The 14,718-nt window shown below is 42.8% G+C and overlaps 1 protein-coding gene across 1 annotated transcript in view; it reads right to left on the reverse strand.

Moving 5' to 3' along the window:
- Positions 1-476: 476 nt before the first annotated feature.
- The window catches only part of PDIA4 (protein disulfide isomerase family A member 4), an 89,321-nt gene continuing 75,079 nt past the window's right edge, over positions 477-14,718 (reverse strand). Inside the window, exons 8-10 of the mRNA XM_085607368.1 lie at positions 11,613-11,769; positions 8,732-8,965; positions 477-1,235 (exon numbers count right to left, since the gene is read on the reverse strand). Coding sequence (XP_085463494.1) covers positions 820-1,235; positions 8,732-8,965; positions 11,613-11,769 — 807 coding nt within the window. The 3' untranslated portion in view covers positions 477-819. The remainder of the gene's footprint in view (positions 1,236-8,731; positions 8,966-11,612; positions 11,770-14,718) is intronic.

The raw sequence follows: 14,718 nt of genomic DNA on the forward strand, positions 1-14,718 counted from the left end.
CAACCTGTGATTTGAATCATGAGGCTGGCTCGTTCTGAAGAGTCTGAGAGTCTTGCAGTTTATTTTCCAGTGCACAGAAATCTATTTTATATCCAACGAACCTCAAAACTGCTTTTTTTACACTTTATAGGTAGAGGGACCCAAATGGGGCAGACGAGATGGAATCAAAAGGAGTGTTTGAGAAGTATTCCTTCACAGTAGGTATGCCATAGAACCACTGAGTGACATTTTATTTTCGTGGTAAGGCTTAACTCTTTGCGACTTTCTTCCAGTTCATTTTTTCCCTTCTGGTTGGTCAATAAAAAAGGGATATAAAAAAAATATTAATCTTACTTGCATAATGTATTGCGTTTTATGAATTATGAAGGTAAAATAAATTATGAATTGAAAGAAAACAAAACCGATTTATACAAGGAGGCAACATCACCACAAACAAATTAAGATAAGCTGAACGACAGAAGCAAACGAGACAAATGTACTTTCCTTTTTTTCCTTTTACTTAAAAAACGATTGTTACCAAAATATACCTCTGTGGTAAGCAGTGTAACCTTTGGAAAATCAACAACATGAAACTTTCAAAACAAGGACAAAAAAACTAGAGAAAAATCATCGTTTTTTGCCTTAATAGATCAAACATTGGTAACAGTGAGAGACATTCATCAAGGTCCATGAAGATATCAGGTCAGAAGCATTGGATACTGCAACTTCATAACAAAGTACTGCAAAGCCCTCACATTTGGCCAGAATTGCACAAATCAGTCCCAATAATCTCCTTAGCAATGTGCATCAACTACAAATAAACGCAATGCCTGTATTCCCTCAAAGCTCCTCTTTGCGTCTGCTGAGTTTGGTGGCATGCTCCTCCACAAATTTACTCAAAGTCTCAAGATCTCGCTGGCCGCCTTCAAACTTAATAGGATTTTCCTTCTTGTTTCTTGGGGAAAAATAAATTGTGGGAAACCCTTCCGCTTTGTATCGGTCATTGGGAATATCGTTGGCAGTAGCATCCATTTTGGCAATGATCAGGCTTTCTTCATTTTTGTATTTTTTAGCCAGTTCTGTGTAGATGGGTTCCAAGGACTTGCAATGGCCACACCATGGGGCGTAAAATTCTAGAAGCACATCTTTCTTTGGATCCATGACAATTTGATCAAAAGTCTTCCCAACTACGACTTTGACCGCTGCTTTGTTGTTCTTTGGCACTGGCTGGGACTTCACGATAGGGGTCAACTTTCCTGTTAAATTAATTAATAAGACATATTATTGTGAAGGCCAAGCTTGTAAGAGACATTTGCATTACAGGATTTTAATGAAATAGCTATAGACAATATAATGTAATGTTTAGAGGTTTACTGCAAAACGCATTGCGAACTGGGAGCTATAGTTTTTACTGGTGACATTACATAGAGAGGGTTAAGGGACCATCTCAGGCCAAACAGATACCAATCAATGATCATGTTAACATCACACAAACAAAACATATCAAAATGCACGCAGGCTATATGAGCATTCGTGCATAAACAATACTTATGCTGGTCCACCGCAAATGTACCTTGAAGTCAAAGTAAATGGCTCAACAATCAGAACGCTGATAAGACTGTTCGAGAAGGTTATTGCCACTATCCATGTATAGCAGGCATGCAATGGTAACACATTGGGGTAAAGTCTTCAAAATATCATGTTCTACTGCTACTTGCCTGCACGAAATCATTACTTCCTCGTCAATCTTCTTCGCCACAAGAATCGCGCAATGAGCTTTATCTCACCCCATAGAACCCTCCAAGCAAATTTAGGGCTCTAGTCTTCCCCATCCGTCCCTAATATGGCCAACTTACTTTACCACTGACCTTTACCATAAAAGGCTCAACACACCCCACTTCCTGCTTTTTAAATTTTTGTTCTGCTTTGCAGAATCTTCAAGCAAGATTCAGGTCACTTGGGTAAGGTCACGCTTTAGTGGGCCCTAGTAACCCAGTTGGAAGTCCAGCATTGGGTTCTAACTTTTATTGATGTGGAAAGCATTGATATGAAAAAGGCCAGACGATAGACCGCACTTACTGGTGGCATGAAGCCCTGCACTCTAGTGGGCTCTAGTGGCTGTCAGGCGCAACTAGTGTTGAGTGCTTCCAGTGGAAAGCAGTGAGCGCAGGATCAAAGGTAAGCAGCACTGCAGATGACTGAGTGGCAGTGTCACAGGCCCGCATTGAAATCAGATCACCGCGATGTAGGGACTGTGGAAGAGAGCTGCAGAAGGCTAAGTGTTGGCGCCGCAGGCAGAGACTGAAGAGATTCCCGCTGCACTCATTGTTGAGCAACTATATAAACTTGCATCTAGAAATCTGTTTTGTAGAGGAAATTATTGGTATAGTGATACAGGCAAGTGGATCTGCTTGTAGCGGGAAGGATGAACTCGGTCCTAGCAGAGAGGTGTAGAATCAGCCTGAGACACCTACATTGCTGGCCATTTAGCGGATGATTCTAGCTGCAGTGGGTGCAACATTTCATGAGCGAGAGGGGCCATCCTCTAAGAGGCAGCCCAGACGGTAAGAAGGAAGTTTTAAGAGGCAGATATGTGCAAGGGCAAGAGTTCAAGGAGGTCTTGCATCATATCTAACACAATATGGGTTTTACAGTGCCTCAAATGTCAAAGCAATCTGAGGATTTCTTCATGCAATTTCAGCGAAGGGAGCCAGAGTCCCTACCTATGCACACTTCGATTAAGAAGGTGATGGAGAATGAGTGGCAGGACAGTGATAAGGCTGCATTTCCGTGTCATTTGTCAAAGATATGCCATACACGAGTTTGCAAAAGAACTTTCTCTTTCAATAAAAGTGTACTCATTAATGGCAGGGCTATTGTCCCAAGAGGCTATTTGTTCAGAGGATGCCTCCCCGTCAAATCCTGTGGACAAAAGGGTTGAGGCGGTAGCTAAGTGATCTTGCCGCCAAATTCTCCATTAGATCTTCTCCATATTGGTCTTACACAATTCAGTCATTTTTAAAGGACTATCCGAATCTGGCAGAACTGATGGAGCAAGGGGAGGATATTAAGACAACTTTTGCAATCATGAAGCAACAGACCAGGATGTTGTCGGACATATCTTTTTACCTTGGGACAGCTGCGGCATTTGCAGGCGCTGCTTTTCAGGCCAGGAGACTGGAACTGGAAAGCGGACACTGCACAGAAAGTGTTGCTGATGAAGATCCATTTTTCAGGGGTTAAATTATTTGGAGAACATTGGAGGAAATGGTGAAGTCGGTTGAGGACAAGAAAGTGTTAGCCCCGGGATAGGCCATTGAAGGGTAGGTTCTTTGGAGGAGAGAGAGCTTTTGGTCAGTCAACTGCTTTTAGGGACAGTCAACTATCGTAGAAGAGGAAACGGCCGGGGAGTTTTTCGCACATAAATCCCAGTCTCAGTAGTCAGATGGTGGGGCATAAGGGGGTCACCTGGACATGGTCATGGGACAGGTCTTTCTTACAGTGGAGAGAAGAGAAAATATGAAGGAAATGGGGAGTCTGCTCAGTCAGGAATCGGTTGCAGTATGAGGTTACAGGGGTGGACGGCAGCAGCGAGCAAGGTTTTAACATAGGCACGTTTGCACATGTAGCACCCCCCCCCCCGATCAACCATCTGCTGGCGCACTAGTCCACATGCTCCTCAGATCAGGGGTTCCTTCGAGTGGTGGTTGGACAACAACCACCCATCCAGAGGACCTCCATTTCATGTGACTCCCTCTTGAGTGGTTACTACGGATGCCAGCAAGTTGGGGTGGGGAGCAACCTTGGATTCTTGTTCAGTACAGAGGAAATTAGACTGTCTGCAGACTGGTTGCTCATTGAACTACAGGGAGGTGAAGGCAGTCCAGTTGGCCTGTCTGGAGTTTGTATTGTACCTCAGCGGTCATCATGTTCAGGTCTGGATGGCCAATCAGGTCGTGATGGGTATTTGAATCACCAGGGGGGTGTTGCAGGTGGCAGCCCCTGTGGATTCTGACTCAAGAGATAGTGTCATGGGCGAAGAGCGTGATTTCATTGACAAAGGAGGTGTTCCAACTGTTACGGAGGAAGTTTGGGTATCCAACTGGGGATCGGTTTGCAGGTAGGGAAAATGCACTCCTTCCACGCTTCTGCACAATTGTTCCTTGTCCAGCGGCATGTAAGATGGATGCAATAACAGATGGGGGAACTTCTATATGTATTCCCACTGATTCCATGGATTGCTAGCATATTCCACAAAATCAGACAGGACAAGGTCTGGGTGCTTTTAGAGGCATCGTGGTGGATCAAGAGACCATGGTATCCTCTTCGGACGACTAGCAGCGCAGGCACATTGGGTAATTGCAGACCATCCCTATCCACTGAAGGGGCCTCCTCTTCAGGTAGAAAAGTAGCAGAGGTTACACCTTCAGGACAGGCTGTTGAGAGGGTGAATCTGTTGGCTAGAGGTTGTTCTGCGGGAGTGGTGGAATTAATTCAGAACTCCCGGCGACCCTGCAGTCTTATTCTATGTATTGAGGTACCTTTTCCAGATGGTGTATGGAGATAGGTCTGAACTCTGGGTCAGTTGAACCAGTGAAGGTATTAGATTTTTTTATCAGATGGATTCACATTGAGGTTGGCTTTGTCCACGATATGGGCACAATGGGTGGCTTTAAAGTCTTTCAGAAGCCCACATTTGGATCAGTTAGTTTCCAGATTGATGCATAGTTTCTTTCTGCAAAGACCTAGCTTGGGATCTCCCCTTGATGTTGCAGGAACTTCAAGCTCTGCCGTTTGAGCCACTGGCATAAGTGGACCTTAAGCTTTTGACCCTGAAAGTGGTATTTCTTGCGCCAATTGTGTCGGCAAGGAGAATGGGAGAGTAGGGTTTATTTCTCAGGCCCCCCACCTTTTTTGGAGGTTTGACTGGATAAGATTGTTTTAAGGTCTGATCTTGCAGTTTTACCCAAGGTTTTGTCTTTGACAAACAGGCCCAGGGAGGTGGTGCTTCCAGCATTATGTCCAGAACCGTGGACTGAGGAGGAAGCGGGCTTAAATGTTTGGATGTGAAGCAGTGTTATATTTAGAGAGGACGAAGAGCTTTCAGAAGGCTAACGGCTTATTTGTGATCTTTGATTCTGTTAAGAATGGTCTTAAGCCTTCCAACTCTAAGGTGAGTTGCTGGATTATGCAGGCTATGCTGCTTACGGGACAGAGGTAGGAAACCAAGTGCAATGTAGTAATATTTTGGTGTCTTTGGCATCTTTTCAAGGGATTGCTATAGAAGTCATATGCAATGCAGCCACATAAGCTTCCGCACACATTTATGTATCATTATCGGGTGGTGTTGGGGGGGGGGGGGGGGGTAGGAGTTGATTTTTATCGTCAGGTTTACGGCAGGCACTAGCTGTTAACCTGTATTATGATGAACTGTGTATACTGGTGATCATTGGTCATTCAGGTTTTGGATTAAATAATTGTGTGTTACAGGCAGATCGATTTCTGATGTACTTTGTTTTGGTCATGAAGCCGAGTACAGCTTTGACATTAGCTCACTAAGCAATCTTCCGGCGAGGAAGACTGACAAGGAGGGAATGCCCCAGTTACTTATCGGCAATCTTCATTACTCAGAGTCCAGCACTTCCTTGCCACATCTGTTTTTTCATCCCTCTCTTCCCTTTTTTGGCTTCATGTATTGTGTGGCTTGGGAAAGGAACAGGAAGTGGGGTGGCTCTAGCATCCTTTTATGGTAACGTTCAGATGTAAAGGAAGTCGCCCTTAGGGAGGAATGGGGAAGGCCAGAGTGCAAGTAGGATCCCTCATCCGCTGAGGAGGTTTGAGCTTGTACCGTGTGGTGTTATTCGGATCCAAAAATGTCTAGAGTGTCATCAGCTGTTTGTCTGGACATTGAGTCGTCTTGCATGGCGATCTTGCAGTATGTTGTTTGATTAGAAGCACTTACACGCTTCACAGATGGGATTCCCGAGGATCTGGTGACAAGCACAAGTTACAAACCAGGTGTTGGTCGGTGTGTTGAAACTTGGTGTAGCAGCATGGGCAAAAACGAAAAGGTGTCCACTCCATCAACAGCTAGGCATAACGTGAATGGTACCCGGAAGAGAAGAATCAGAAAGATCTCCGGACCTTGGTTGGCTGGAGCGCGTCAGCATCGATAGGCAATCAATGTATACTATAAGTAGCCTCAATCAATAAGAATACCAACGTTAGAGGCCCAAATGCTAGTTTTTCGATGATGTTGAGACAGAGCACGAGTACACAATGGCACCTGATAATGGAAAAAACAATCTACCAATGGAGTCTAGGACAAAGCGTATTGCAAGCAAGAGGAGGAGTCACTACACCTTGTGAATCTAAAGACTTCTTTGAAGAAAAACAACTTGCACACTTATGAGTAGCTCAACACTAAATGGCAGACTTATGCTAAGCATGTGTATTTACAGCCACACATGCCAAACATATTTTCTGTAACATGGGGGAGGGGGGGGGGGGGGGCAAGAAGGTAGCAAATGAAGCAAGATTCAAGAGTGTAGTGTCATGATTTTATTACGCAAGACTACGATTCTCTGACTCACTGCTATTCTCAGACTCTTGGGTTATAATAGCATGTGAGAAAAAAGAACACTTCCAGGAAAGTTTTTTGCTCCTCAACTTTTGAAATATCATTAGATGTTTGACTGTACAATTAGAAGTATCCACAATTTCATGCCAAGGGGGAACAAAACAGCTTTAACTGTGGAACAATAAGATCTTCACCACGAGAAGAGACCCACAAAGAGGTCACCTAGCAGCTATGATGCTAGCTCCGCCCAATTTTCTGCTTTATAGAGGTTAGACAAATTTAGAGCCCACATTTAGAGGCCACATTAGCTGTAACAGAAGAATAGCTTTTAGGCTTTTCATCTCATCCCTGGAAAAGCAGGGACCTCTGGCTGTCTACATAACCTTCATTTCTACCAATTCCCTTTGGGGATAGGCTTGTGTTGTGACACCACCTCAAGCATCATATGGAGCACTGATGGAGATCAGACAGACTGATCAATGCTAGCATGTTGTGCTGGATTTAAAATCCTGCTGTAGGTGGTTATGTTTTTAAAATGAGGGAAAAATAGAAGATTAGATGAAAATAATAAAAAAAAAATCTTTGAGAAGTCAGGCGGCAACATAATACGAGTCTGTGGCACGCAGAAAACGTGACTAAGGTGATGCCTCTGAAGCATTACCTTTACGGGGCCACAGTATTATTGCCAGTGGGCACACTTCCACATCTCTGCAAGCGTGGAGCATTCTTAGGTTAATGTGCTTATATTTATGGAAATTTACAGATATAGTCAGAAGCTTGGTGATATTTCAAAAGATAAGGAATTTGTTGGAAGGAGCAGCATGAAGAACCAAACACTATGAAACAGTTATAAACCTCCGACGAAATTACCACATAATTAATGAAGGTGCAAGTACAAACATTAACATGAAGTTATAACCATCATGGACAATTCAGAAGGAGCTATGCAAGACATATTTGAAAACACTCCTCATCCCACAATCTAGAAGTAAACGGACTAGTTTTAAAGTGCTGTAAAGTCAAGGTGCCACAAAAAGGTCCAAATAAACAAAAACATGTTTCTGGTGGTGGACATAGGTAATACAAACTAGAAACTTAGTCAAATAGTATTTGACTAAGAATGATGTCGACAAATCTTATTCCTCCTGAGAGTTCTGCACCTATTGTTTCAATACTTCAAATGAAGCAGTTGTACTTGCAGTATTAATTTCCAGAACCCAACCAATTCTGGCATTATGGATAGTTTGTTAATTTGTTTTGGCCCTTGACCTTTCAGGATTGTGTTAGCCGTGGATGGCTGTCATGAGTGACTGACCCCATTCATTTTCAATTTGTTACCGCTCACATTTGTCTATCTTTGTAACTGGGTACAGATTTTTTAAGTAATGCTACAAGATTAATGTAAATGAATACTGGATTATTGAATACAGATTACATTTTTTCTTATGCTTACATAGCCCATTTTGTATAAGAGTATGCAGTAACGTTTATGTATGTACAAAGAATCTACACAGCATAAACATGTCATTTAAGTATTATTACTGTAATCAGTGCTTAATTTATGAAAAACCATAAGTGCCAGGGCCCTTCTGAAGAGGCCAGTGCAGCACGCGCCACCCATTGCCCCGGCAGGGCTAACGGTGACATCGCACTCTTACAAGTGTGACAATTCAGGCCATTCCAGGCCACACAAAGTTATAAGGATGGCGTGAGTGGCAGGCATTATTCATTTTTAAAGTGGCTTAAATTATTAAATGCTGTTTTTGTGTTCATCTCAAAATTAGACAGACAGCGCCACCATGTGATCATTAGTGCTGGGGTTGAGAATTAAGCACCGGCTCAAATTAAGCATGGACTAATGTACTGATTACTTAGTAATTACCATCAATGTGCATGTTACATACACGTTTTTACATTATAAGTGCAAAAAAGAAAACAAATAAAAAGGTATGCTAGATTACATTTCAACTAAATAACCCTTACACTGAGGAAACCTGGCACACACTTCCTTGAATACAAAGAACACAATTTGGACAGAAAACCAACTGTTCTACGACAACAGAAAGGTAAAGTATGCCATATTCACTAGTTGGTTTTCACGTGCATGCAGACACAAAATGAAACTCCATGCATAACCGAAATAGCATCCATAGAAGATTGAAATAGGCTTACCTTTTTTGAATGACAAAATGAACTCTCTTAGAACCTCAGAATCGAATTCCTCCGGCTCCATGGCATATTTCTTGCCGCTTGCATCCAAAAGACCAACATTAACCTCTTCGCCGCTATCACTCAGACCCAGGTCATTCAGCTCACTGGAATAGTCCTCCTCATTGGCAATGGCAAAGGTGTATTCTGGAAAGTCCTTGGCTACCTCCAAAACCTTGCTTCGCCAATACTGAGTGGCTGAAAATATAAAACACCATATCACAAATCCTGTCCTGCAACAATCAGTCAACAAATCAAATAACGAGTAAGAATTAAACACCTCCACTGGAAAACACATCACAAGGGTGTAGGTGTGTCCACACTTCTATATTAAAATAGAGCAGCGCCCCACCATCTGGGTTTAGATGTCACCCCTCACCAAACAAATTCGCAAATTGGTAGTTGGATCGAGGGGCTCAAAATCTTTCTCTCCTGAGACAAGCAGCACTGCAGACAGTGTGCTCTTTTTGAAAACATGTATGCCTCTTTCTCCTCCTATGCAGCACGGGGCAATGATTAAAGAGTCAAAGGCAAACACTGTAAAATTATACACTCTGTTGGAGTACTGGGAAGCAATTTAATTACTGATGGTTCTCTTCATAGCAGCTAGTCTGTTTTTAGAGTTTGAGCTTCATGGTTCTCCCCTGCTTTAGCTCAGTTGAAAATTAACAGTAAAAATTGAGAATGCCAATGTCGTCAAGCTTACAGACTACACGATCTTGTCCAGTTCAGGATGGCCCAAAAGACATACCACAAATGTATTTTAGAAGCAAACAAAATGCCACTACACCTCTAAAATCGAAACTTGCTCTGAATTTCAATGAGACTAAATCCTTTCTCCAACCTAGAGCTCTCACTCAGGAAATGACCCCCTCCCAGCCTCTCTGTAACCAAATCGAAGACATTTTTGAAGATAAAATCTCCGCTATTCAGCAGAGTTTAGCCCAACTCCAAGTACCATCTCATCAACCGATCTGCCTGCACCTAACAGTACATGTACCCTAAAGTCGGGATTACCCCAAGTTTCAGATGGTCTCATTAGCACTCTCGGTAATTTGTCCTGACATGCAAATCAGGTTCGCCACTTGACCCATGCCCCCCTTCCATACTACATGCAGCCAGTCAAGTGGTAAATCCGGTCATCAACCACATAATCAGCATCTGAATAGAAGAAGCAACAATCCCTGCTGAGTGGAAACTGGCAATGGTCAAGCCATTACAGAGGAAACCCTTGGCAGATCAGACCATCCTCTCTAACCTAAGGCCCATTTCTCTCCTCCCAATGCTTAGTAAGGTCTTGGAACAAGTTAACGAACTACTGTCGACCTGTCTAGAAAATTCCAATCTACTTCATACACAGCAATCAGGTTCCAGGCCCAAACATCCCACAGAATAAGCACTCCTTGCAGTCTCAGATACAATTAAAATGGACTTTAGACTCCAGAAATAATGCAGTGTGGACTCTGTTGGACCTATTCGCGGCATTTGACACCATCTCCAATGCCATTTTAATGAAGTGGATCCATAACATTGGAATTTAGCACATAGCTTTAGCCTGGCTAAAATCCTTTCTGACTAATAGAAGGCAAAAGGGTCGCCATCGGACAATGTGTAACCAAAAGGAAAATCCACTATAGCAGTACCACAGGGCTCTTCTTTGAGCCTGGCTCTTTATAATCTCTAGAAGGCTCCAATGATCTTCCTAATTTCCTCATACGGGATCGCCACTACATCCTATGCGGACGATACCCAACTGAACCTGTCCAGGGACAAAAATTCATTTAAGACCTGCTTGACTGACCTTATTCAATGGATGCACGATAACCATCTCGAATGTAATCCCGGCAAGACCGAAATATTCTTTTTTGGAAAATCCAACTGTTTTCCCTATGAAATAGTGACAGGACTCGGTTGCCAGCATGTGTTTCAATCTTACAAAGTAATTGACATTTATTTTTCATCTCTGGCCTTTGGCTACTAGGAAAACAGTTGCCTTTGCATTAATCAAGATTCGAGTACTGCAACAGTCTGTATGCAGGTTGTTCAAAACAAATCATCCACAAACTTCAGAGGGTACAGAATTCAGCTGCAGGACTGGTCCCACAACTGCCCAGGAGAAGCTCCGCATCAGCTGCACTGGCTCCCAATACATAACAAGGATCCTTTTCAAACTACTTCGGTCTGCCCACAGAGCTTTCAATCATTGTGGTCCAAAATTCCTCAATGACCGGTTTTGCCATTATTTGCCCCAACAAATGTTAAGATTCTCTTTTGAGAATCCTTAGAAACCACGTCAGTTTCGACTAAAATCCCGTGGTGGAAAGTCTTTTGCAGTCTTAGGCTCTAAAGCTTGGAATTTACTTCCCAGCAATATGCGCACCATGGATTCTGAAGTATCACTTAAAAAAAAAAAGAACTAGAAACCTGGTTATTTCAGGCCCTCTAGTTCCTTCTTTATTTCACTAATCTAACTGTTACTTGTAGGAATCAATAGTTCTTTAAGCATAGCACCAGGATGCTCAGAGCGAAAGTTTGCGCGCTCTACAAATAACACATTCATTCAGCAATGGCCAGCAGGCAAGAGGCAGAATTTAAGTGGTGTGTATGTCATGGACCATGTAACTTTGCAAATGCCCCTTCCCAGAGAATTTTTTTTATTACTGAAATAGCTCAGAATGCTAGTTTCAAATTGCATAGCCCCAAGCTAAAAAGAAATACCCTTTAGAGAACTGCCAATTTAAATATTGCTAATTTTAAGGAAGCGTACTGTTTATTCCATTCATGTAGTCCAACTTTGGCAATACGCTTAAATGAAACTTTTAGTAATCAAAAGGAATGAACATACCAACACGGAAGTCAAAGCTGAAGTCAACAGTGTAATAAACAGTCACCAAAGGCCGCTTTGTGTATCTTTTAGCATCGCTGGAAGGTTTTCGGTGTCCAACCAAGGGCAATGCATGTTTCGTCACATGCTCTTTTATATCAGACTCGGAGGTTGTGTCCTAAAAAACAATGAACAAGTAATTATATGCTAAACTTCCACACCAATAAAATACCTTGAACTGAACGGTTCTCATGACATTTCACAAATAGAGCTGAATAGCTAAATCACACTAAGAAAGGATAGAGTTAGAACAAGCTATGGAAATCCAAAATCGGAAACACAAGTTTTGGGAACAAATATGTAATGATGGGAAACCAATCCAAAAGATGTAATAGGTTTATTAGGTGAGGGGACAGACACACACACACACACACAAAATCTTTAGCTTCAGATTGAAACTGACAACCGCCCCATCACAAAGTATAATATTTGCATAGTCGCAGGATGACATACAAGATGTATGTCACACGCATGGCATTTAAGAGTCAATACAAATGCTAGCTTGACACATCACAAGCTTTTATTACAGGCAGCAATAAATGTACCTGCATGCCTTTATATTTCATAGTGCCTTTCAGTTTCATCGATTCAACCAAGTTAGTGATAAAAAACTATTCTTATGCACAAGTAACTAAATCAAGATTAGACAGCCACTACTGTTGGATTCCATCTGATTAAGGGACTACGGTAGGTGTCAGGTGATAGATTTTTAACCCTTATTGGCCTTCATCATGAGACTTCAGGACACCATCACATCCACTGCTGTGACTAACACGTCACTATCGTGGGCTAAAGTTTGTATATCCTGATGTGTTGGAAAGGGGAAACCGCGTTTACAAAGCTGTTCTTACCCCGCAGGTAAGAAACAGCGCGGCTGTTACAACGACCGCGTTACCACGCGTACCTTTACAACGCAAGTCGTTTCTACGACTTGCACTAGGTGGCGTGCAACAGGGAATGTGTTTTATTTTAAAATCCAACACATTCCCTGATGTTGCGCTAACTGGAGTAGGAATAGTAATTTATACTATTCCCAAGTCCAGCGCGCCATCTAGTGCAAGTTGTAGAAACTACTTGCGTTGAAAAAGGCACGCGTGGTAACAAGGCGGTCGTTGTAACGACCTCGTTTCCTACCGCGATCTAATATGTGAATTTCATTCTTGCGCAGCAACCTTTTTTGCACTGAAGGCATTAGGAAGCAAGAGAACAGCTCAACAATCAAAGACAAGTCAAGAACGCAAAAGCAGCAAAATTATGTTCAAATAACCAATGTGTATAGAAACCAAGTATAGGAATTTCCATGAATTTCCTAAAGCGCTAAATAGAATGGAAGAGTGGCAAAGGCACATGAGAAATAACAGAGATGAACCCTTTCCTAAGAGATGTGTTCCAGGCAGTCACAGACTCCAGAACCATACTTGAACTCAAAATGAACACTATTAACACCAAGATAAATCTGCTATGGACAGATTAAAATAAAATAAAAAAATTAAAAAAAGAAGAAGGAGTTGGAGCTACGAAGCCAGGTCTACATGAAACAATGGTGTATATTAAACATCAAGAGTTGTGTGAACAATTTACAAGTGAAGCTCAAGTTATGCAACAAACTAGAGGATGCAGCAGGCAGATCATGGCCCAATAATGTGCACTTTCATGGAATTCCAGAAAACTCAGAAGGGCAGTGTATGGAACTATTTCTTGGAGAATGGATACAACCAGTATTGAAAGCAAAAGGCTTGTTGTCCTTTATTTTCAGTGAAAAGATCATAGGGTGTCATTCCTTCCTACCCTATGTGGAGAACCACTGAGGGGCATAAAGGTCCCCTTTCTGAATTATGGGGACCTGGACTCCCTCTTGCAGGAGGCCAGGAAACGAGGGCTGATCTCATGAGAACTCAAAGGTACGGTGGTTCCTGGACTGTACACAGGCTGTCGAAAAGCAGAAATGCAGCTTCAATACGTTAAAGAAAGTTTTGCAGAGTTCTTATGTGGAAATTTAGCTTGCAAACTGAACATTATCTGCGCCATCTTGCCTCTCCCCAGCGCCACGCACAGCGAATGCACGGCCGCCATTTTAGGCACCCCACTCTCTCCCCGCTCATTGTCAATCGCCAGCGCGTTCCCCTTGGCGCTGCGAGCATCCCCCGCGCGCTGGCCACCCCCGCTCTCTCATACAGGCCATAAACCCCCTTCCTCTGCGCCCCATTGTCTGAATTGGTCCCAGGCCATCACCTAGCCCTGCGGATGCAGTTTATTGCCCCTACTGTAAGGGAAACACCCCACATCAAAGGGATTACAGTAGATCAAAGCCCCTACTCCCTGAGACCCGACCGGTCACACACACCCCCCAGGAATTGGCGGAATTCCCTGCTGCGCAATAGCCATCTCCTACTGTGGGTGGGGTGGGAACTTCTACTGTATCTATGTGTGGGATCGGATCTGAACCGGGGCTTTAGGGGATATTCCCCCATACATCAAGGGAATCTCAAGAATGTACTATGTGTAATAAAGCAATAAACCAGTGTATAAGAGACCAGGTCTCAGAGATGCAGTTAGAGCACCTCGTGACGATACCTTGCTGTCTGATCTGATGTGTTCTGCTCCGACGGAATAAAACTTTGTTTCCTGCCTTCCAGTCTCCGGCGCCTGCCTCTTTTATTGGTAAATTATCGAGTGGTATGAGAGGCGATTACCGCCGGGCAAATACTTGAAAGGTTATCGACTGAAACTGCCGCTACCATTTAACACTTATATTTCTGACAAAAAGAAAAGTGGTGTGGATGGAAAGGTATGGCATTTTTGAGCCAAAGAACACATGGGATTGGTTAGAATAGAGGCTAATACCAGTGCTAAATCCTCATTTAACACTGAAATCGGAAGAACAGAAAATCGAGAGGACCTCTAAAGATTGGAGGACAAAATATTATCAGGTCAACAGAATGCCCAACATGTTGACACTGACTTAAGGTGAACAGAAATTTACCAACATTGTAATTAAATAACCAAATGGAATGCACAAGAGAATATGGCTCGGACTCTGAAGGGATTACTAAAACTGAAACGGAAA

The sequence above is a fragment of the Triturus cristatus genome, chromosome 5_2 (assembly GCF_964204655.1).
Source record: "Triturus cristatus chromosome 5_2, aTriCri1.1, whole genome shotgun sequence".
Classification (NCBI taxonomy): domain Eukaryota; kingdom Metazoa; phylum Chordata; class Amphibia; order Caudata; family Salamandridae; genus Triturus; species Triturus cristatus.